Genomic DNA, 24,367 nt, shown 5'->3' on the forward strand with positions numbered 1-24,367 from the left:
TTTGCACCGGCTTTCAGTGCGCACGTAGTAGCAAAGGTCAGTCAAATGCACATGTCAGCCCTCTCTTTACGTATGCATGTAGCATGCATGCGTGTATATACGGAGAACTAGCTTATTGTTTGTAAGCAGCAGCCATAATGAATTGAAGGCGAGAAAAAACATTGGCAGCAGTCGCTTATTTAAGGGGTGAACGTTGGATCATATTATAAGTTATTCCAGATCAAACTTATTACACACATAATCATTTTTATTAAGCATCGTCGCTTATTTAATTTAGTTCTAGTGAGGACATAAATAATATATAAACACTTTCCGTGACCAGTGATCACACACGTACTATAGCAACAAAAAAGTGTGACATCACATACGCATGCAGAGGCTTGTTAACGTTACTCTATCCCTAAGCTTTTTCTGAGGAAGACCGAAAACTCCTACATGCACACCCTGCTGCTTTCTCATGAAAGGGCTGCTGGGGAACCGGCGGTTTCGTATGAAAACAAGGGATCAGTTGCACCGCTTTTGCTTGATAACACAACTTTTTTATTTGGAAGACGGTGCACACTACCATTAAAAGTTAGCTAGGCCTGCGAAACATGAAATTAGTGAAGATGGTATCCAGAACTTGCTTGGAAACAATATTTATATAATGATCATGCATATCCAAGGACCTTTTTGTCTTAGCTTTGGATTCATCCAATCGTCGCCCAAATTAATAGCTACTAGGGTAAAAGTAAAACCATTCGATTTCTTCCAACAATACAATACATGGAGATGACTAGCAAGGACGGGAGTGGAAAATTAACTAATTTCTCTTTCAATAATCCCTCCCAATACATGCATATGGATTAGAGGCAATTATTATAAATGTATGTTTCCTAACAAGTCTAGCTATGTGTTTCTCTCTCTCTCTTAATGTTTGCTCTAGCAGGAACACAACTTTCAACATACACTTGTTGAAGAAACAAATAAGCAGGAAAAATAATTATACTGCACGGAGCTTTCTTCACTGATGAGTAGGATCAAGAACCCAATTCTGTGCACGATCAATCTTTTGCACTTATAGTTTAGGGCATCAGATAATCACTTTGATCATCTACATAATTATAGGGAGATTTTTTGCTGATCCATGAGTTGCAACAACATGCATGCCATAAATACACAGTGGCCGACATGCTTACTACGTGTTTGTTTTGGCTTATAATCAGCAGCATGCTCGGCAGGCCGTAAACGATCGTGAATTATAAGTTGGAATATTATTTTTCTCTCACACCAAACTAGTCAAACCAGCCAGTAGTAAATAATCCACGATCCAGCCTAGCCAGCCGAACAGACTGTAGGTCTACGGTTGCCCCACCACGAGCATCCAAATAATCCCACCAAAACAGCTCTCAAGAATCGTTGATTCTTTTCACCGCGCGAGACACATTCACCATGAGAATGAACCCGGACGACTCACGTTTTCCGTGCCACGGGCAGGAGGCCGGCCATGGTACCGTTACCGCACCACGCAGCCCATCCCGTTGTGGTCCCAAACACGCCCGTGCCGCGGGGCAGCAGGCCACGCACTACTGGATTCAGGTTAAGCCTTTGCCGAGTGCGGCACTCGGCAAAGAACACACGGCAGAAAATTGATCGGCAAAGACTTCTTTGCCGAGTGTCTTTTATCGGGCACTCGGCAAAGAAAAGCGACCATCACGGCGCCGGCCCCGTTGACGGTCTCTTTGCCGAGTGCCAACTCTACAGGCACTCGACAAAGATTTTTTATTTTTTTTAAAAAAATTCTTTGCCGAGTGCCCCCTGGCCGGCGTTTCGCAAAGTTTGATTTTTTTTAAAAAAAATTCTTTGCTGAGTGCCCTTTGGCTGGCCCTCGGCAAAGTTTTTTTTTTAAATTTCTTAGCCGAGTGCCCTTTGGCTGGCACTTGGCAAAGTTTAAATTTTTTTTATAAATTTCTTTGCCGAGTGCCCTCTGGCTGGCACTCGGCAAAGTTTATTTTTTTTTTAAAAAAATTTCTTTGCCGAGTGCGCTTTGTCCGGCACTTGGCAAAGTTTAATTTTTTTTTAAAAAATCTTTGCCGAGTGCCATGGTCTTGGCACTCGGCAAAGCTGAAAAAACGGTTTTCCGAGCGTCCATTTTTTCAGATTTGCCGAGTGCTATGACCATGGCACTCGGCAACGGGGTCCTTTGCCGAGTGCAACACTCGGCAAAGTGACCCAAAACGGCATTTTTTGATTTTTTTTACATTCAATCATGACAAATAAATTCTATAAACATATATCACATATATATCTCATCCATCACATATATATCTCATCCATCCACACATATCACATCCATCATAATATATATCACATATATAATAATAAGTGCTCAAGTACATCCAAATAAATCCACAAGTCCATCAAAGTCCACAAGTGCATCACAAGTATATCACAAGTCCATCACCAAGTGAACAACAAATAAAAAAAATACAACGTGCACTCATCTCGGCCACTGCGACTGTGGTGAAGGCCCAGCTCCATCATTCGGAGGTGCATGAGGTGGATTATTCGAACCACCGTCAGATGGAGACTGCACAAAGGAGTAAAGATTGCATGTGAGACAAGATTATTTGGATAGCTAATCTAGGAAGGTAGAGGCCATATAAGCAAAGCACAAGAGAAAGTAAAAAACTTTCATACTCACAGGAGTAGCTGCAGCTGCAGGACGTGGAGGCGGAGGTGGAACCAACAGCCCAGCTGGCAGAGAGAAGCCCACACGTTGCCCAAGCCCTTGTAGGAACTCCGTAATATCCGTCAGCCTCTGCGCCTGGGCCTGCCGCTCGGTCCGCTCGGCGTCCAGCTGGGCCGCCAGCTCCTGACGTTGCCTCATTTCTTATTTCAGCCGGGCCTATAATATTTCACTCCAATGTTTTAGTAATGCAAAGCTAATTAAGGTGTGTAAAGATCAATGTATGACGAGTAAAACAGGAATAACCTCGAGTGCGTCGACCCGGTGCTGTGCAGTGGTCGGCCGTGTGCGAATGCCCAAGCTCTCGCTCGTGCTCCATGCTCGGATCTAGGAGAGAGAGGGAGTAGAGGCCGTGTCGATGACGTCGTCGCCAAGCCAGAACCACCATGCTTCTTGCCTTGCCCCACCCTCATGACGGCCTCTCTATCGAAGTCCTAGGTGCTCGGATCATGGTCTGACCCATGGAGCGACCTTGCCACCTCAGTGTACTCACTGATGCGGGAGTGGACGCTCGGGTTCGTGTATGCCTCGAGCGGGTCCTCTAGGTTGAAGGAGACATCGAACATCGCCTTGCCCTTGTGGGCCATATGCCATGCCTAGAAGTCCAAGCAAGCCTGGCCACTATATGACACCGACTGCGAGAAAGACAGCACGATGATTAGAAATCAGGTAGAACTGAGCGTCACAATAGATAAATGAATTCGCGTACCCATGCTTGTTTGTATCCGGCGAGGCTATGGCTGCCTTGATGGTGTGCTGGACCTTGCATTTGCAAACGACGGTCCCGGGCATCCCTGTGCATCTTGAGATTCGCTGCATACACATTAGGGAACATTAGCGTCTTGATCCATTCAAGTACTTCCCTCCTTTGGTCCTTTTTCAAGATGAAATTAGCCTTAGGCCTTCTCCAGGTCTTGCCACGACTAGGAGGCTGCATCTCTTGATTTGGTCTATCGCACAACGTTGCCAGGTCCACTCTAGCCTTAGGGTTGTCCTTAGACTTTTCAGTGTCCATGAGTGTTGCCCAAAGTGCCTCGGCGACATTCTTTTTAGTGTGCATTACATTAATGTTATGTGGTAGAAGAAGGTCATCGAAATAGGGGAGCCTCGTCATGCCCGAGATATGAGTCCACATATGTTGCTCACCATATCCCACAAAACCACCTTCTTCATTGGGAACGAGAGCATCTATCTGAGCATGAACCTCGGCACCAGTCATCATTTGCGGTGTAGGGTTTGTCACTTTAACAGCTTTTATAAAGTTCTTGATGTCTTGTCTGAATGGATGGTCAAGAGGTAGGAATTGATGATGTCTGTCGAACGACGGATACTTGCTACCCTTCTGCAACCAAATGAACCTCACATCTTCCTTGCATATTGGGCATGAGAACTTCTCGTGAACACACCAGGCGTAGAATATCCCATACGCCAGGAAGTCATGCATGGAGTAGTGGTACCAAACGTGCATTTTGAAGGTTGTCTTTGTAGCTCGATCTTATGTCCATACCCCTTCGTCCCAAGCACGGACCAATTCATCAAACACGGGCTCCATGAACACACCCATATTACTCCCTGGGTGTCTAGGAATTATCAACGACAAGAATACGTTATGTCGTTGAAAGGAGACACCGGGGGGGGGGAGATTAAGGGGGATAATGAAGATGGGCCAACATGTGTATGGGGCAACCATCATTCCATAAGGATTGAAGCCATCTGTTGCCAGCACGACACGTACATTACGAGCCTCATCTGCTTTGTCACGATGTTTGTCATTAAAGCGGATCCAAGCTTCACCATCGGATGGATGTACCATCTTGTTAGGATTGTACCATTTGCTATTTTTGTGCCATGCTATCTGTTTCATGGATTCCTCGATCATGTATAGAAGTTGGATCCTTGGTAGGAACGAAACGGTACCGTAGGATTTTCACAGGGATCGTAAGTTGCCTCTTCTGGCCATCATCAGAGTCTACCTCTAGGCAGTGTTTTCCTAAACGCTAAATGGTAAACAGTCGGTCACCTACCGTTTAGCCATTATTCGGGCAAAACGTCCCATTAAACGGGCTAAACGGCCAATTAAACGGGGTAAACGGGTGATTAAACGGAAAACGGCGGACCACCGTGTAGCGTTTACACGGTGTTTAAATGGGCTAAATGACCATTTAGGCGAACAGTGCCTCCAGGTACCTGGAGGATTTACACTTTGAACAGAACTTTGCATGCTCGTGTTCTTTCCTAAATAGGACGTACCCCTTCGGACAAGCATGTATCTGCTCATACGACATCTTAAGTGCACGAAGGAGTTTCTGTGACTCGTACATGCTCTTTGGCAGAATGTGGCCCTCCGAAAGCAGGGTGCCAATCACGGCCAACAGCTTATCGAAGCCAGGTCGACTTAAGTTTAACTCGGACTTCAACCCCATTAAGCGTCCAATGGCATCCAGTTGAGACACCATTGACCAATCATGAAGGGGTTTCTGTGCTGAGTCCATCATGTCATAGAATGTCTGTGTGGCTACCTCCATCTCCTCCTTCTCACGTCCCTCATCGAACTGTCCTTGGTGAAAGTCATCTAACATGTTTGCTACCCCGGCATCAGCATCAAAAGCCTCCACCCGTGGTCTCACCACCTCCTCTCTCATACGATGGGCTTCACCATGGTGGACCCATCGAGTGTAGTCTGGCGTAAATCCATTCTTCACAAGATGTTTACCTATTTCCACCTTGTTTACCCTTCTCATGTTTCCACATTTGCTGTAGGGACACAAAACTAGGCAATATTCTTTAGGAGCCTTGTCAAATGCACTATTCAAGAAAGTATCGGTCTTGTTCATCCATTCCGTGGTGCAATCACTCTGACTTCTCCAACCTGTGTACATCCACCGACGGTCATCCATCCTCTAACATATGTATCAGCGAGTAATGTAACCATCAATTGCATCTATATGGTGTTCCTACTGTCTAATAGGTGAGGATAGGTCCTAATCCCACCCACGGATGCGTAGATGAGGTTAGTTTCCATGCTCTACTCCTATCTGAGATAGAATTTCGGCAGCACCTCCCCGCTGTTCTCCAGATACATGTCCTGCCAAAGAAGAGTGCGTATCCAGAGAACAACAGGGAGGTGATGCCGAAACTCTGTCTCGGACCGGAGCAGACCATGGAAACTAACCCATCTACACATCAGCAGGCTGTCCAAAAAATATGGACAATCCGAAATAGATATGGTCATAGATATGCAAAGATCTACATACCTCCAACCGTTTCTCTTTCAAACGGGAGACGCCTAACTGGGTTACGCGATCTACGATCATGATACTGAAAGAGGGATTATACCTAGGGTGGCGGTGGAGTCAGGCTAGCGGGTCCATGGCAGGTCGGTGCAGTGGCGAGGCGATGTGGTGCAGGCAGACCGGCACGGCGACAGGAACTCCGACTCGGCTCCGACGGGCTCTTCTCTGCAAAAATGGAACAAAATACTGTCATTTAAAAAAATCGGCAGAACCTCCCCTGCACGGTGAGGTTTCCAAAACTTGCAAAAAACAACGGCATGATGGCCGACAAGCACATATGTCTCAAGAGAAGCCATGTAGTTTGGATATCAATCCATGCAGAAGAATATATCCAAGTAGTACCACTACTTCTACTACTACTTCCACTATTGCTACTACTACTACCACTAGTTCTACTACTACTACTACCACTATTGCTACTACTACTACCACTAGTTCTACTACTACTACCACTACTACTACTACTACCACTAGTTCTACTACTACTACCACTAGTTCTACTACTACTACTACTACCACTAGCACTACTACTACAACTAATACTACTACAACTATCACTACCATGACAACAACAAGAGAGGGCATACCTGATGGGCGCCAGGGGTAGGGGCGGGCGGCGTCGGGGTCGCTGGAGTCGGGAACGGGGTCGGGCACGGACGGCGTCGAGGCGGGCGGTCCATGGGGTGCGGCCGGGGGCAGGGCCAGCTCCTACTCCTCCTCCTCCTTCTCCTCCTCCCCCTCCCCTCCTCCCCCTCCTCCTCCTCCTCCCCTCCTCTACCCGCCGGCGTTGGCGGGCCAGCGTGGGCGAGCTGGCCACGCTCGGCCACACGCGGGCGTGGGGGCGGGGGCTGGCGGGGGCGGGGGCAGGCGCCGGCACGCGGCACGGGGAGGGGCTGCGGCGGGCGGCGCGCAGTGTGGGGAAGGGGGGCGGGCTGCGGCGCGCGGTTCGTGGCGCGGGAAAGGGGGGCGGGCTACGGCGCGCGGCGTGGGGAAGGGTGGTGGGCTGCGGCTGCGGTGGGCGGCGAGCGGTGCGGGGGCGGCTGTGGGCGCGGCACATGGGGAGGGGAAGGCGGCGCGCGACACGGGGAAGAGCGGCGGGGGCGCGCCGGCGGGTGAGTGGGCGGGGCACGACGGCGCGTGTGTGTGGGAGGAAGGGAGGTAATGGTTCGGTGGTTAAGTGTGGATGGGCCCTTTGCCGAGTGCCTCGATCAGGCACTCGGCAAAGGAGGCCGGTTTGCCGAGTGCCAGATCGGGGCACTCGGCAAAGGTTTTTTTTTAAATCTAAATCCTAAACCGCATTACATCTTTTTTTTAAATAAAAAATACCACTCCGCCCGGCACTCGGCAAAGTGGTATTTTTTATTTTAAAAAAAGATGCAGTGAGGTTTAGGGTTTAGATTAAAAAAACACCTTTGCCGAGTGCCTCGATCTGGCACTCGGCAAACCGGCAACCCTAGTCCTTTGCCGAGTGTCAGGGTCTGGCACTCGACAAAGAAGTTTTTTGCCGAGTGCCTAAACGCTGGCACTCGGCAAACCTGGACGGCAGGCGGCGGCCGTTACCTGACGCCGTTTTTTGCCGAATGCCAGAGTTTGCCGAGTGCCTGACACTCGACAAAAAGAGCCTTTGCCGAGTGTCTGGCTTTGCCGAGTGCCTGACACTCGGCAAAGCCTTCTTTGCCGAGTGTATATCGTTGCCGAGTGCGGCACTCCGTAAAATAGCTCTTTGCCGAGTGCCGGACTTTTAGCACTCGGCAAGAAAGTTGCACTTGGCAAAGGCCCTGTTTTACCATAGTGAGACGGTACTGTTACCGCAGCACGCGGCCCGTCCCGCTATGGTCCCAAACACACCCTTAATTAATAAATCGCTCGCCATCATCACAGATGAATAATCCTTCTCTTGAAGCAGCTAGCAGAGAGATCTGCAGCCCTGCAGAACGCTCATGGAGATACAGGACGGAATCTGAATGTTTTGAAAGAACAAGATCTACCTAGAACAAACTAGAATGGGCTCAAAATTAAAGCTGCATGCGCATGATGAGATAATAAGAAGGTGGATCCTCGATCAGCTCGAGGAATGTACACCGTCCTTCTTCTAGATCGCAAGCTCTCTAGCTAGATAGCTCTCGATCAAGAGAAGACCGAAACACCACGAACATGCATTATTATTCATAATAGCTTGCGTTCTTTTGTTAAATCGGTCGATCGAGCTTGCATGCATGCACTGAGGGGATTAACTAGCAAGCGAACGATATCTATCTAGATTAAGACGCAAGCACGCCGCCGTCGGCGATCGACCGGCGGGATCGGAGCCCTAGCTGCTCCTACTCCTCCTTCTCCTTCTCCTTGTCCTCATCGTCCTGCTGCTGCTCCGGTGGCGGTTCGTTCAGATCCAAGGGCATGACGACCTGCTGCGCCGGCCCGTCCTGGTGCTGCCTGGAGAGCCAGTAGCAGCCGAGCCTGCCGTTGTGGCTGGCGCGGTGGCCGCCGAGCGCCTGGCGGGTCTCGAACTGGGCCCCGCAGCTCTCGCACACGTAGCGCAGCTGCCTCCCGTCGGCGGTCACGGCGACCACCGGCGGCTCGGCCAGCGGCGCCATGCCGCGCCAGGCGCGCTCCGGGTGGCTGCGCTGGTGCCCGTGCACGGCCTTGCGGCAGTCGAAGCGGCGGTCACACACGGGGCAGGGGTGAGGCCCGTCCCCGGACTCATTCCTGCTGCGGTTACGGGACGCCGCCTTCTTCTTGCGCTGCTGCGCTGCCGCCGGGACGGCGTCCGCCTCGTGCGACGACATGGGGCGCCACGGACGGTTCGGGTCCTCGCCGCCACCGCCGGGGGGCGCGCCCATGCCGCCGGCGAGGTACTGCCCGTACGCCATGCCCAAGAAGAACACCTGAGCTTCGTTCATAGCACTCCTGCCCACAAGCTAAGCTCCGCCTATGTCAGCCGTTGCGCGTGCAACGGGAGACACAGAGCGTGCAGTGACTGCTCGGTACCCGGGGAAGGTGCACTTCTTCCTGGGTTGTGAGGGGCACTAGTACTGTGGGCAGGTGAGCCCTATATATAGGCCTCTTTGTGCCGTGGATCAGTGGTGCGTCCTTTCGTCCCACCTTCCTTTTTTATATTTTTATCTTTTATATCTCTTGTTTTTTTCTATATCTTTTTCTTTACCAAGTGTTTTGATAACTTTGTAGATGAGCCACTAGCTTCTGTGACACCTTATTAGTAGATTTATTTGCATTTATAGTTACCCTAAGTAATGGTTATATGATCCTTATATATATGATTGCCGCCAACACTTTTTTATACAAGTATTTTTGTACTAGTAAAAACCGTACCAGAACACCTTGCCGACCAAAGTCCTCGAAGCGGCGTGGTGCCCACAGATACCAGCGTGGATGTCATAGAGCAGAGCCTTCCCCTCGCTAGCAGGGACACACATGAGGGGCACCCCTAGGTGCTCTGTCTGTACAGTTGTCCCTCAATGATCTTATAGCTTTTTGCCCGGCAAACTAGGCGTCGACCTCGGTGGGATCCTCCGAAAGGATCCCACGGTTGAGGTAGTCGAGGAAGGGGGTGATCCAGCTGTATTCGCCGTCTGCTCCCCTATCCTATGGGTCAGACGAGCCATACGCGCGGGCATTCCCTCCTTGGGACCACCAGCCGCTCGGTCGGCCATCTCATCCGCGGGGTCAGCCGGCGTCTGGCTAGGTTCAGCTCCCTCCTCGAGTCAGGTCGAGGGGTCGCCAGGAGCACCTAGGGAGGCGTTAGAACAACAGCGGCTTCTTGTGGTGACCATCAATACCTCGGCCTCCAGGCTTGGTTGACCATTCACTTGGTTGGCATGGCCTTCGGTGGCCCGTTTGCCATTTGGTCGACCAGGCTATTCACGACGCTAGTCGGCACATGGTCGGGCTCGGCCTTTCCCTCGAGTCAGATCGAGGGGTTGTCGAGGACGTCCAGAATGACGCCAGGCAGAGGTCTACCTTGGGTGGATGAGGACTTTGCAAGGGCGTCTGCTTCCTCTTTGTCGCGTCGAAGGATGTGACGGAGTTTGATTCTATCAAATTTTCCTTCCAGCTTATGGATCTCCCTATAGTAAGCCTCCATCTTCTCATCCTAGCAGGATGAATCCTTCATTACTACCTGTTGATCATCGGCTCAGAATCCCCCTAGACATAGAGCTAAGGCAGCGTGCCCCAAGGGCGATCGCTGCACATATTCCATGGAGGAGCGCTTCATACTCGGTGACATTGTTAGTAGCTCAAAAGTGAAGTTGAAGGGCATACCATAGCTTGTAGCCGCTCAGGGATATGAGCAATACCCCAATCCCTGCCCTTCCAAGCTTCAGGGAGTTGTCGAAGTACATGATCCAATATTCCTGCTTGATTGGGATGGGCAGGGTCTGCTCCTCTGTCCATTCCACTAGGAAGTCGGTGAGGACCTAGGACTTGATGACGGTGCAAAGGAAATAGGAGATGTTAAGGACCATAAGCTCTAATCCCCACTTGGCGATGCTCCCAGAGGAATCACGGTTGCTGATGACATCTCCCAGGGCGATAGAGGACACCACCATGATGGGGCGACGGTAGAAATAGAGGCGCAACTTGAGCTTGCTGATGAGCACAACGTAGAGCAACTTTTGTACTTGCGAATAGGGGTCTTGGAGTCAGAAAGAACCTCACTAATGAAGTATACATCTATTTGGACCTTGAGGGCATGGCCTTCCTCCTCGCGCTGGGCCACCAGGGTCATGCTTATGGTGCACGCACTAGCCGCGACATACAAAAGCAGCGTCTCCCCTATAGTTGGGGAGACCAATATCGGCGGGGTGGTTAGGAAGCTCTTTAGCTGGTCGAGGGCATGCTAAGCTTCTTCCTTCCACTCAAATTGCTAGGACTTCTTCAAGAGGTTGTAGAGCAGCATCCCATATTCGCTGAGGCACGAGATGAAATGACTAAGTACCATCAGGCACCCTATGAGCCTTTGAGCTCCCTTTAGGTTGCTGACTGGCTCCATGTTCATAATGATAGAGATTTTGTTGGGTTTGGCTTTGATGCCTCTCTTGGACACGTTGAATCTGAGTAGTTTCTCGGATGGGACCCAAAGACGCACTTCTTGAGGTTGAGCTTGATCTTGTTGGCTCGGAGGTTTGAGATGGTCGTCTCTTTGAGGTTGGCCATGAGTTGCCTGGCTTTCCTGGTTTTCACCTTGATGTCATCGACATACACCTCCAAATTTCGCCAAACCTACTTTTCGAAGCATCTCTGCTTGCATCATTGGAAGGTTACCTTGGCATTCCTCAGACCGAATGGCATCACTACATAGAAGAAGGAGTCGAAAGGGGTGATGAAGGACATCACAGGGTGGTCAGACGGATTCATCATGATCTAGTGGTACCCTGAGTATGCGTCTAGAAAGCATATAGTGTTTCACACCTGGCCGTTGAGTTAGCTACTTGGTCTATGTGTGGCAAGGGGAAGGGATCTTTCTAACACACCTTATTAAGGCTCGTGTAGTTGACATACATCTTCCACTTCCCATTCTTCTTGTTGACCTAGACAGGATTGACCAGTCATTTTGGGTGCTTCACCTCTTGGATGAAACCCACTGCCAAAAGCCTGATGAGCTTGTCCCCGATCGCCTTCCACCTCTCTTCATTGAAACGACTGAGATGCTGCTGTAGGGGCTTCACCTTCAGCTTGATGTTGAGGCAATGTTTGGTGACATCACGTGGTATACCGGGCATGTTAGAAGGCTTCCACGCATAAACATCGGCGGTCTTGCGTAGGAATTCTGTGAGGGACGCCTCTAGCTTCGATGATAGTTTGACCCCAATGCAAATGACCTTATCAAGGTTTTTGCGGTTGATCTTGATCACCTTGATGCCGTCCACTGGCTTGTAATAGTTCATTGGACTCTCCCTATTGTTATGCGGGGCCTCTTCCTTTTGTTGACGCTGGATATGGGCAAGGTCGGCGGCGGCCACTGTGATCGTGCAGGTCGTGCCTTCTTGCTCATAGAGGTAGGCCCCCTGGGAGGTGGAATCCATAGTTACAACTCTCCACGGGGGCCAGGCCTCTTGAGCTTTAGGCAAGCGTAATGGGTATGGCCATGAACTTCGCATAATACGGCCGCCGGAGCAACAGATGATAGGTGCCCAAGAAGGCTACCACCTCGAAGGTGAGGACCTCCTTGCAGAAGTTGGTCAGCTTCCTGAATGTGATAGGGAGCTAGATGCTTCTGAGGGGCACGACCTGCACCCCGGGATGATCCAGTAGAAGGACGCTTCGCTCGAGCAAAGGCTACTCCTAGGGAGCCCCATTCAGTCTAGGGTGTTAGCATAGAGGATGTTCGACCCACTCCCGCCATCCATGAACACCCTCGAGAGTCAAGTGCGGCCGACAATTGGGCCAATGATGAGTGGGAAATGCCTTAGACTAGGCACATGACCAGGGTAGTCATGATGATCGAAGGTAATCACTCCTCCAACCATCGTAGGCGTCGAGGCACTGCCGGTCCAACCATGTTTACCTCCCACTCGATGATATTCTGCTGCTATTGACATTTAGGGGGCATTTCCCCCTAAATATCATGCGATAGTTCTAATCTTCTAGGCTGTAACCGCCAACTCAAACGCTGGTTTGGAGGATGACGATGGTGGTGGCTTGGCGTGCCACGTTGTGCTAAGTGGTCGAGTGTACAGGCTGTCTCAAGGCATCCTGGTGCTTCGTCATGTCACCTTGGGCACCATCGGGGGCACCTGAGGGTGCGCGATAGGGGCGGAGGTGCATCTGAGGCCCTCCTCGGTCATTGATCTAATGATGGACCTTTGCCGCCGTGTAGGGCTAGGCCGAATTGAATCCTCTAGGTCAACTCCTAGGAGGCCCAGTAAGAGGGCATGACACCGAGGACTCGCTGTCCTCCAATGAAGTCTCCCTCAAGAGGGTGAAGCTCGCCGTTATGGACGGCGATGTAGTCTAAGCTTCCAAAGCTAAGAACTTGGCCATGGGTGAAGGAGCCACCGGCAATGACAATTTCACCAGAGAAGTGCATGTCCTCCTCAGGGACGACATCTCCGGCTCTGGCATCAAAGTGGCTGGTTCTGGCCACTCGCAGGGCGACAATCATATAGGATGCGTTCCCCTACCTAGCACGCCAGCTGTCATGGGTTCAGAACTGTGGCAAGCTTCAAGTTTGTTCATCGATGGTCGATGTATGGGTCTATGGTTGCTCGAACACCGAAAACACGCAAGCGACATGATCGATTTATGCTGGTTTGGGCTTCTAAGCCCTACATCCAGCGGTATGGTGTTCATGTTAGGAATGCCCAATGAGGAGTTTACAATAGAGGAGTTGAGAGGGAGTTTGGCAGGGAATTACGCAATGCTATCCTAGGGTTCTTGATTTGTTTCTTCGGGCCAGGCTTCTCTGCTAGGTGCTTGTTGTACCTTCGTCTTGGCATCATTTGGTACTTCTTTGTCGTCTAGGAGGGGGGCAACAATGTCACAACCACTCCCTGATGCTGCTGCCTCCCGTTATGTGGCCTCCCTGGCTAGGTGAGCGTTCTTGAGGCTTTCTTGGCATGCAAGGTGCCTCCTCTTCCCAAAGGGGTTGACGAGCGGGCCCTAAGCCCTCTGCCCTTGGAGCTTGGGGAGTTCCTTGTCTTGGTGCATCACGCTCGTTGCGTGACCCTATCGAGGGAGTGACTGACAGTGCCTTGCGGCTGTGGAATAGGTAGACATCGTAGCGCCTCTGCATCTGTCAGGCTCTAGGTGCATAACAAATTACTGAGCCAGCTTCTAGTCTTGGCTGGGATGTCGGTTACCGCCCGGACGAAGGCCTAGGCAGTGCCAGGGCGGAGGTCAGGCCCTTGCTCCCATCATTAGGGATTCTAGGGCTATGGCTGAGCCCCCATGCCCCGAGAGATGGCCGCGGGCAGGCTCAAGCTCATCCTGGCTCCACCAGAGGGTACAACCCCCAAGCCCTTGAGCAATTCATAGAGTCGATCGAGGGTTCTGCCGATCTGTCTTCTTCTCAGGAACTTGACATACCCCTATCTTAGATTCTTGTCACATAAAAAACATACCTTTAGATCCCTTTAGATCCATATGACAGTCAACATACCTTCAAAAATTAAACATACTTTTAGCAGGAAAATCTTGAATTTTGCATAAACCATGTTCACCATGATCTATGTAATTATAAGGAGATTTTGGATCTATACGAGCAATAACATATACCACCAAAGATCTCCTTAATGAGTATATCCTCAAAACACATTGATTTTTTCTATCTACACGTGTATAATAATATATCTAGATGAATATTCTTTTGTGAGAGCCACCGTACCCAATCCCTTCACAGCCCCCAACTAAATGGAATAAAAAATTAAATGAGTTCATCCCATCCATCTCATCCCACCAACTAAATACTACATTAATAACAAAAATACTACATTAATGTTTTGCAGTATAAAACTCGATCTGTTGTGGCTAGACAGCCCTTGGGTATTCCGGCTTAATAAGAAGATTTTTTCATGTAGATCGAGAAAACCTCTGAACCCCTGCCCCACCCATACACAACGGCAACGCAGTTCTTCCAAATGTGGGGCAGACGAGGGAGTTTTTCCCCTTAGTTGCTGCGGCCGAAGCCACAAATAAAGAATGAGTCTCATAAGACTCGAACTCTGACCACCCCAAGGGGAGGTACTGAGCTTGCACTGACCACTCGGTCAACCAGGCCGTTCCCTTTGCAGTATAAATATCGGGAAGGAGCTGAATTGGTAAGGAGTTTATGCGCGAGGAAAGAGGTCCTGGGTTCGAATCTCACACATCGCAAGAGAGGTCTCTCTATAATTTCGTTTATTTTTCTCCTGAGGATGGACCTTTAGTCCCGGTTATGTGACCCGAGACTAAAGGCCAGGACCTTTAGTCCCGGATTCGTAGTCCCGGTTGGGAAACCGGGACTAAAGCCAGTTCCCAACCGGGACTACAACCCATTTCTCTACTAGTGAGAGCAGCATATAAGATCCAACTTGGATCATTGATCACTTAATAAGTCATATATGTACATGTTCCTGGATTTCATCTTATAGTGCACAAATAGCCTTTAGATGACCAGTTATGGGATTTAACAGGCCTACATTGACCTACATGCATATCATTTGTCCCCTAATGATTGCCATCCTTGAGTAATTAGTTATTTTCTTTAAAACCTCCTGCAGTTGTCTGTTGTGGGAGGTAGCGCTCCTAGCGCTTGTAAGGTGCACCAATCTCTCTAAACCCTCCCTTATTTTAATGACAAGACGGATAACTAGATCTTACAAAAAAAACATTCAGCTACATGCCGCAGCGCTCATGGTTTAATCTGTACTTGAACTAAAATGCAGTGTGCTAAAAAAACAAGTTTCCACTAATATAGGACTGCATGCTACCACCAGGACAGACTTCCTTTTGCCTTGTCGACTGGTTAATGTATGCATGTTTGTGCTCAGTATATATGGTCATCTGTTTGATAAGCTTTTGTTCAGGTAAGAATAATAATCATCTCTCCACAATGCATGCAGGATGCATGGCTTCCTAAAAAATAGGGAAAACACAAAACCGGAACACTACATGACGATAATTATATTGGAGAGAAGTAGTTTCAGAAAACATTAGCAAGATCCCACTGTTGCATAATTATATCGTTGTTCCTTTTATTTGGCTGAGAGCTACCCACCTTATGGACTAATAAGCTAAACTTCATAAACTAGGAAGCAGTTGTTGGTAAGGTTGGATCTCGGATTCTAGATATTCTCAGTATATAAAACTATATATATTTCTTTTACTACCAGAGATATAATGATGCAGAAGCAATTGTCAAATTTTTTCTACCCTAAATAATTAGTGTGAAATTTCCTTGGGTTGATCGAGTAACACACAATACTATGCATAGAAATTAAAACCCAACAAAAACCCACTTTATTAGTCTATAGCTTGTTTTCCAACTAGGTTGGACGGCCATCCAACAAGTACATTAGTCTCCAATAATCCATACGTTCTACATAATAGTCGACAAAATCAAACTTGAGCACATATGTTGTGTTTAGAAATTGAATATGATGGTTAACACCACAACAAAGCAAACATAAATGGCACATCTAATGATTTTGAGAATGACGTTTAAAATGCCACGACACAAGCATATTAAAGTCCATGACAAACAACATAATACCAATCAATTGTTCGATAACAACACGACAAAATCATCGATCATTGCATTGATTTGTTTTCTTCCCAAGATAGACAACACCGTATATACGTCACATACTATGTATATTTGTTTCCTCATATTGAACATCAATCATACTATGTGTATTGCCAAAAATCCCTAACCCACTTTACTAGTCATATCTTGTTTTCCATCTAGGTTGCGCGACCATCCAACAAGTACATGAGTCTCCAATACTCCGTACATCCATCATACTAGTCGACAAAATCAAACTTTTTGAGCATACAAATGTCGCATTTAGAAATTTCGAGTATGATGGTTAACATCATGATGACAAAGCAAACAGAGATAGAACATTTAAATATTTTGGGAATGACGTTTAATGTTGCGACAAGAACATTAAAGTCCATAAGAAACAATATAATACTAATCAATTGTTGGACAACAAAGCAACAAAATCCTTGATCACTGAGTTGATTTGTTTCCTTCACGTGATAGACAACAATGCGTATACGTCACATACTATATGTTGTTTATGTTCCCTCACATGGAGCATCTATACTGCTTTGTGTAGTGCCTCTAATGGTACGCTAGATAGCGGAAATGAAGAGAAAGAAGGCATAGTGCCCCACCAGTGAAGATAGTCTCACCAATAGGCTGCCTCTCTAGCGGAGACAAATAGTTCTGAAGCCATGGAGTATTGGCGAAGCCATGGAGAGGAGCACCATGTCTCTATTGTGAAGGAGATGTATGAAAGGGCGTGCCCAACATCAAAACACATTACCAACTGTTGGGAGAGGACTAGACCTAGGTCAGATGAGGTGAAGACGATAATTCCCTTGGATATATTCTACATCTTATCTTCCGTACACAGAGGAAGAGCAAGCATGTACTTGTGGTTAGACAATATAAAGGGTCACAACCACTAGAATAAGCTCTACCCTAGAGATTATAAGGTTAGGTCATCGAAAAACAATACAAGCTCTTGGTGTTTGTTGTCTATACTAGCCCCTTCTCAGTTGTCTTGTCTATTTTTCGATCCCCCATTGCGAGCATTCGGTTCACATTAGTGGCTTTCGTAGGTCATCGAATGTTGTACTTAGTGTCTTTCATAGTAACATGGATGAATAGCACACATCCAAGGGATTGGCCAGCAGTTCCAATGAACCAGAACAAAATCCATGTAGGATTGAAATAAAAAAAAATTCATGGATACACTTAGATTTATCATCTTCCTCCAGAACTCCACCAAGTCTTGCCCATTAACAACTCTAGAATATAGCAATCCAAGGCTAGGAGCACACAGATTCTAACTTAATAAGTATTCCACAGCAGACTAGCCTCCAAAGCAAAAGCATGGATGGATGGATAATCTGAAAACAATAAAGCAATTATTTGAAAAAGGGAATTATATATAGATTTTAATATTTGGAAGAACTAATCGCGTAAAAATGGGAAAAAAGAGACCAACCTATCTCAGAGTTTAGCAGGCAGGCGAAGAATATGAAAAAATTCAGTAAGATAACATAGAAAATTGGCATGCGTAGAAGGTAGAGAGATCTTGATTCTAGTAGCACTACTACAGAATGTTACTGTAGGGGCGGTTCTAGAGCCTCTGTAGGGGCAGCTGCGCAAGCCGCCCTTCCCAGGGTGTTCCTACAGAGGGTGCCTCTGTAGGGGCGGTTTCCTAACCGCCCCTGCAGTGCCCTCTGTAGGGGCGGCTGATGTTTTCAGCCGCCCCTATAGTTCCCTCTGTAAGGGCGGCTGGTAATATCAGCCGCCCCTATAGTGTACTTCTGTAAGGGCGGCTGTATCACCAGCCGCCCCTGCTGTATGTATTTGTAAGGGCGGTTCAATCAAGAACCGCCCCTACAGTGGATTTTCCAGCAAAAAAAATAATTCAAATTCAAATCTGACCACATATATATAATTCAAATTCGAATCTGACCGCCACAAATATACATATATACATCCACAAACACAAGACCATCATCACAAATCATAATTCACAAAAGTCCATCATTACAACATAGTCCATTATGAAGTCCATCATTACAACATAGTCCATTAAGATATCCACAAGTCCACATGCAAAACAAAGTCCAAACCGTTCCAAAGTCTGATCCAAATCATACCACAAGTCCACATTGTCATCAACGGCCTAGGGCTAACCTATCAGTCTCCCGAAGGTGTTGGTACAGAGGATTACTACCTAAGTTAGAAAGAAGATGATGGTAAGTGCCTTTATGATACACAATCTGGTCCATTATAAAGTTGCAAAGGTCGCCGACCATCTCTAAGAGCTCGTCATCCTTGTATGGGTTCCTTCTCGTGTATTTATCTTTCTCCAACTACAAGAGAACAAGTTTAGGTTTACTATATCATAACATATGCGAACTTTTCATACTACGAGCGAAGAGGTTCAAACTTACCAGATTGGGTTTCTGTTGTAGCCACCGATGGTACTCATCATAATACATGTGTAGTATCCACAATGTAGACTCCCAGGCTTCTGCTTGGGGCACTGTGTGTTTTGCATATGGAGATGTTAAGTAATGCTATTGACAGACACGTAATATATGGAGTACCAAAGTAAATGACACTTACCGCACATAGAGTTTTGACATACAACTTTTCCTTCCTATTTGGATGATGCCTCCCCTTATGTTCCTGGACATAGTGCCTGAATGCCCTGTTCCAATGGTTTTAGCAAATGCAACTTGTTAGTATCCCACATTGAACCTTACAAGTATGTATACAAACATAGTAGCTAAAATGAGGATTGTCAATATGTATACGTCTTGACAATCGTTATGAAGTCTTTGTATGTCTCGACTGGGAAATCCGCTGAATCAAAGACCCATGCCATGCTATGTGAGAGCCAGACGCCTATGCAAATCTAGTGATCGCTGCATGAATTTAGTCATAGAAGGAATACATAAGCTCTTTTGCATCAAACAAAGTATATTGAATAAAGCTAAGTATACAGTCGAACTTACTTGAAGTGGTATGGTATCCATATATTATCGTGTTGTTGGAGATTTTTAAAACATAGGGCAATGTATGCCGCAACCTTGAGGGACTCTTCCAATATTTTCTTGTTCCTGATGTCCTCTTTCTTCTTAAGTGTCTTTCCAGCTCCTAGTTCTTTGCAATCTAGTTTCCACTCTTTAGGGTAATTAAAATTTGTTGATGCTATAGGTGAAGGGTCTATATACCCATGTTTCAGAGCTGGCCTCTTTTTCACAAAGTCCGCTTGCATTCTACAAATCACGGCGTGGGTTAGTTACAATAAAATTAAAAGATTACATTCATATCATATCAAGAGGGCAAGGACTTACAGGCACCATATGCAAATCAGATTCATTTCCATTCGTCCAAGGTGGAAGCATGCCTGGATATCCTTAAACTCAACGGCAATTTGCCCACCTGGGGCTCCAAATGTGCTGGCAGGGATTCATGCTTGTAAGATTTCTAGTTCTATTATCTGAGCACGCAAGTACCAATCGTGGAACTTTCTCATTCCACGTGGCAAGCACTGTATGACTCGGTTTGGTAGGATGTTCTTGCCTTTTTCATATTTATCCGGGCAATCATCTGACCATTTGAGGTTATCAACAGCTGGATACTTGTTAAACCCTTGTGCAGTTTGCTAGTGGTGCCCTCCTCAGTGGTGCCCTCCTCAGAAGCTGGTGCTCTGAATTCTTTTACTTGGTTCTTAGGCTTGAACTGGTCATGAGCCATCCACTTGTGCACCGATGAGACGTCATTAATGCCCACATACGATGGCCTTATCTTGATTGGGATTTTGTTTCGAGCTTCCCATTCGGGCACGTCCTTGTCAACTTGTGCATCACCTGCTCTAGGGGCCACTTGTTCTTCACGTATCGGGTGTTCACGAGGCAATTGCTATTCATGAGACACTTGTTGTTCATGTATCGGCTGCGCTTGTTGATAAGAATGTTGCATCTCATCATGCCTTTGCTCGGTACGAGCTAGAGAAGGACGTGGCATGTCATCATGCCCATGCTCGATATGAGGTGGAGAAGGATGTGGCATGTCACCATGCCCTTGCTCGGTACGAGGTGGAGAAGTCTCTAGCGTGTGGTGGTCATGGTCATGGGCCGGTGAGTATACCTCCCCGTCCTCAACCTCCCTAAGGAAATTGCATATAGCTCTCCTCTCGTCTAGGGTTAGGTTGAAGCTAGCCGCGGGAAGACTGTACTTGCCATTATCTTACTATACCGGCCAAAGCTCTCGCATCACGTTTAGTTGCACCATGTCTTTCCGTGATCTGAGACCATCCTTTGACTTGCCCGTGTCCATCAAGGTAGCCATGAGACTCTCAAAGACATTCTTCTGCATGTGCATCGCATCAATGGCATGGGGGACCTCCAAGTCTGGCCAATAAGGCAGGTACTGAAAGAAGATTGATTGCTTCTTGAATGGTACGTCTTCGATGGGAGGTGTGCTTCTATCTCTAATCGTTCCATCCGGATTCTTCTTTCCATAGACGACGTGTATGTTTTGGACCATTCTGAACACATGTTCTCCATTACGATGTCTCTCTGGAGGGGGTTCATCCTCCAGGATGTTGTCATAGTATCTTAGGTACAATTTGCCATGGTACTTGTGACCTGTCTTTAAGAAGCGCCGGTTCCTTATGTAAACTATCTTCCTGGATCTATCTAGGAACACCCATTTAGTACCATCCAAACAGACTAAGCATCCAGTCTTGCCTTTGAACTGTCCAGATAGGGCAAACAGCGCGGGGTAATCATTGGTAGTAACAAATATTATTGCTTTGCATATAAAGTCCTCCCACCGGAATGCATCGTACATCGGCTCCCCATACCTCCATAGCCTCTCCATTTCTTGCATCAGAGGCTCCAAGAACACGTCTATATCAATGCCTGGTTGTCTAGGGCCAGAGATAAGAATGGTGAGGAGAAGGTACTTCCTCTTCTAACACAAATATGTTGGGAGGTTGTACATGGTCAAGATGACTGGCCATGTGTTGTGGTCGGTCATCCTCTCATTGAAGGGATTCATTCCATCGGTGCTCAAGCCGAACCGTACATTCCGTGGGTCATCACTGAATTCCGCTTTATACTTGGCATCGAACACTTGCCACTGGCTACAATCGACCGGGTGTGCGATCGTATCATCATCCATCTTGCGCTCATCATCCCACAATGTCATCAGTGCGGCTTCCTTAGGGTTTAGGAACATACACCTCAAGCGGTCGGTCACTGGCAAGTACCACATAACCAGGGCAGGAATTCTTCTCTTATTTGCATCGTTGCCTAATGGAGTTTCCTCTAGGGGTTGAGATTCTTGCACCACCTTCTTCCTCTTTCCTATGGAGGCTTCCACCCCACTTTGAAGGTCATTGTTCTTGTACCGACTAGCCCCACACCTAGGACATGTATCTAAAGTCTCGAACGATGTGCCACGCCGAAAAAGGATACAGTGGTTGGGGCATACATGGATTTTTTCAACCCCCAATGTGAGTGGACTTATAACCTTCTTCGCTTGGTATGTGTTGGTGGGAACTATGTTCGGCTGTGGGAGCAACCGTGACATGAGGCACAACAGATCATTGAAACTGCAGTCCGACCAGCCGTACTTAGCCTTCAGGATGAGTAGCTCAAGCACAAAATGTAGCAGTGTGAAGTATGTCGGACAGCCCTTCTCAGCATCATACACAGTCTTCTTCGATGCTTTTGTCACCCTCTCAAGATTTTCTAGACCTCTCTTGCTCTTTTCTAATATTTCTGGTCCAAAGGACCCAAGCATTTCGTCCAAGTTGTCATCGTCATCTACATCCCCCTCACGTGCTTCGCCATCATTGCTGACACCACCAGCATCATCACCACCTTGTTCATTGCCAAAGCCACCACCTTGTTCATTGCCATAGTCACGATCCATTTATTGCTCAAGATCGTCTGTGAATCGGGACAAGTATGCTTGGGTTTTAGCTTCATCAGCTAGATCATCGTCGCTATCATCAACAACCACTATTTCACCGTGATGAATCCACACGGTGTAGTCTGAAACAAATCCTCTCCTAATCAGATGTTCTTTGATGGTACTCACATCTCGAAATGCAATAAGATTCTTGCAATCTTTGCAGGGACAAATAATCGTGTCACTATTCTCTTTCAACGTCGCTGCATGCTTCTCTGCGGCTTTGATGAATTTGTCCACCTCATCACGGAAAAGAGCATCGTGTCTTAATGAACCATACATCCAAGAGTTCCTGTAGTCCATCTTATAGAAACAAAACAACCAAAAAAGAATATTACTTGAGAATAATTGTATATACCTGAGACACGCACCATGGTAGTAGAGGATAGTTAATTAATTGACTATTAATGCATAAATATTTTAAAATATAAATTGATAGGTTCAAATAAACAATTTCAAAGAAAACAATTAGCAACATTTAATATTTCATCCACTACCTTTCATGCAAACTCCATTCCAATTTCATGGTAGAGGATAATTAATTAATGGCCTATTTATCCATAACTAATTAAAAACACACATTATAGAAAGGAATCAAAATAAATATTAAATGATAATTATTACCCATGGTAGAGGATATTTTACACATTAGCAACAATTAAAATCTTACACATTCACCTACATGCAAACCCTAGTCACATAAAGAAAAAATTGAAAAAGAATAAAAAAACAAAATCCTAGATCTAGATCTAGATATAGGGTTTCATGACACATGCATCAAACTTCACTAATACTACACTAAAATCAACAAAGATGTACTAACAAAGGGTGCAATCTTACTTCCCTACCTAATTACCCTAGTATAGTGAAAATTAGAGTCCAATTTCACTCATAACTAGCTCAAGCTCCATGGAAGAAAGAGAAAACCAAAAATCAAATTACTCATTAACCAACGAATTAAACTTCAAATAAAGAGTTGTAGAAGCATTTCCTTACCTTTTAGAGCCTCTTTATCAAAGGATTTGAGATCAAAACCTTCCCCCCTTAGTAGAGCAATTTTTAGGAGGAGCCAAAGGCCTCCCAACCTTTTTTTTGGTAGAAGAGTATGTCCCGAGGTGGAAGAAGGGGTGGCTGCTGCTATTTATTCGTGCGTCGTCAGTAGGGGCAGCTGGTGATTCAGCCGCCCCTACAGTAGAACAGCAGGGGCGGCTGGTGGCAGCCGCCCCTACAAAATGGTCACTGCAGGGGCGGCTGATGATTGAGCCGCCCCTACAGATCAGCCCCAATTGTAGGGGCGGCTCAGGTTACCAGCCGCCCCTACAGTGCCATCTGTAGGGGCGGCTGGGCTGCTGGGGCCCGAGGACGCCTATTGTAGGGGCGCCCCCAACCCCAGCCGCCCCTATAGTAAAAATGGCCCCGTTCCTACTGTGCAAATTTGGCGTAGTGTAGATAACTTGCAAAATCACACAATGCCATGAGAGCAGGGTATGCGATCTCTTCTGTTTAGGCTGACAAATAGGAACAATTTTAGGGCCATGGAAACATCTATATGAAATGCATTGTAGCAGACACATAGCTTAATTTGAAGCAACAACCTAGAGGTACATGAATTAAAACATCCTGAATCTATAGTTTCATGTGAATCCAACATCATAAACATTGCATTTTTCGTGTTTATTGAATTAGTTTACCTAAACAAGGAGGGCAGAGCACACCCCAGGTCGTGACAACTACCATTTCCACTACTGGATTCAGGCGCTTTGCCGAGTGCCGAATGCACTCGGCAAAGGCTACTTTGCACTCGGCAAAGCCTTTGCCGGGTGCAGCACTCGGCAAACAGCCTCCGACAAAAAGTTAGTCGGCAAAGATTTCTTTGCCGGGTGCTTTTTATCGGGCACCCGGCAAAGACTTTGCCGAGTGCAAACCTAGCACCCGGCAAAGAAAAGTGGTCGTTACGGCGCTGCCTCCGTCATAGCTTGCTTTGCCGGGTGCCATGTCAGAGGCACCCGGCAAAGATTTTTTTAATTTTTTTTTCAAATTTTCTTTGCCGGGTGTCGTGCCGGGGAGGCACCCGGCAAAGATTTTTTTATTTTATTTTTATAATTTCTTTGCCGGGTGTCGCACCGCGGGGGCACCCGGCAAAGAGTTTTTTTATTTTTTCGTAATTTC

At 47.1% G+C, this 24,367-nt stretch overlaps 2 protein-coding genes, 1 long non-coding RNA gene and 1 pseudogene across 3 annotated transcripts; 1 reads left to right on the top strand and 3 right to left on the bottom strand.

The window, feature by feature from the left end:
• Positions 1–6,699: 6,699 nt before the first annotated feature.
• LOC136526580 (uncharacterized) lies at positions 6,700–7,137 on the top strand. The gene has a single exon (XM_066519205.1). It carries the CDS (start codon positions 6,700–6,702, stop codon positions 7,135–7,137), a length of 438 nt encoding a protein of 145 aa, XP_066375302.1.
• Positions 7,138–8,342: 1,205 nt separating this feature from the next.
• Positions 8,343–8,891, bottom strand: LOC136526581 (zinc finger protein ZAT2-like). Its single transcript, XM_066519206.1, has one exon. The coding sequence runs from the start codon at positions 8,889–8,891 to the stop codon at positions 8,343–8,345; it is 549 nt and encodes a 182-aa protein (XP_066375303.1).
• Positions 8,892–18,672: 9,781 nt separating this feature from the next.
• On the bottom strand, positions 18,673–19,434 carry LOC136526824 (uncharacterized). The gene is made up of 4 exons (XR_010776599.1): positions 19,228–19,434; positions 19,027–19,137; positions 18,836–18,920; positions 18,673–18,752 (listed from the first exon to the last, which is right to left on the bottom strand). It is a non-coding gene; the product is annotated as an uncharacterized lncRNA (long non-coding RNA).
• Positions 19,435–19,685: 251 nt separating this feature from the next.
• LOC136526582 (uncharacterized) lies at positions 19,686–22,501 on the bottom strand (annotated as a pseudogene).
• Between the last annotated feature and the right edge of the window lie 1,866 nt (positions 22,502–24,367).

This window comes from Miscanthus floridulus, chromosome 19 (genome assembly GCF_019320115.1).
Source record: "Miscanthus floridulus cultivar M001 chromosome 19, ASM1932011v1, whole genome shotgun sequence".
NCBI lineage: Eukaryota > Viridiplantae > Streptophyta > Magnoliopsida > Poales > Poaceae > Miscanthus > Miscanthus floridulus.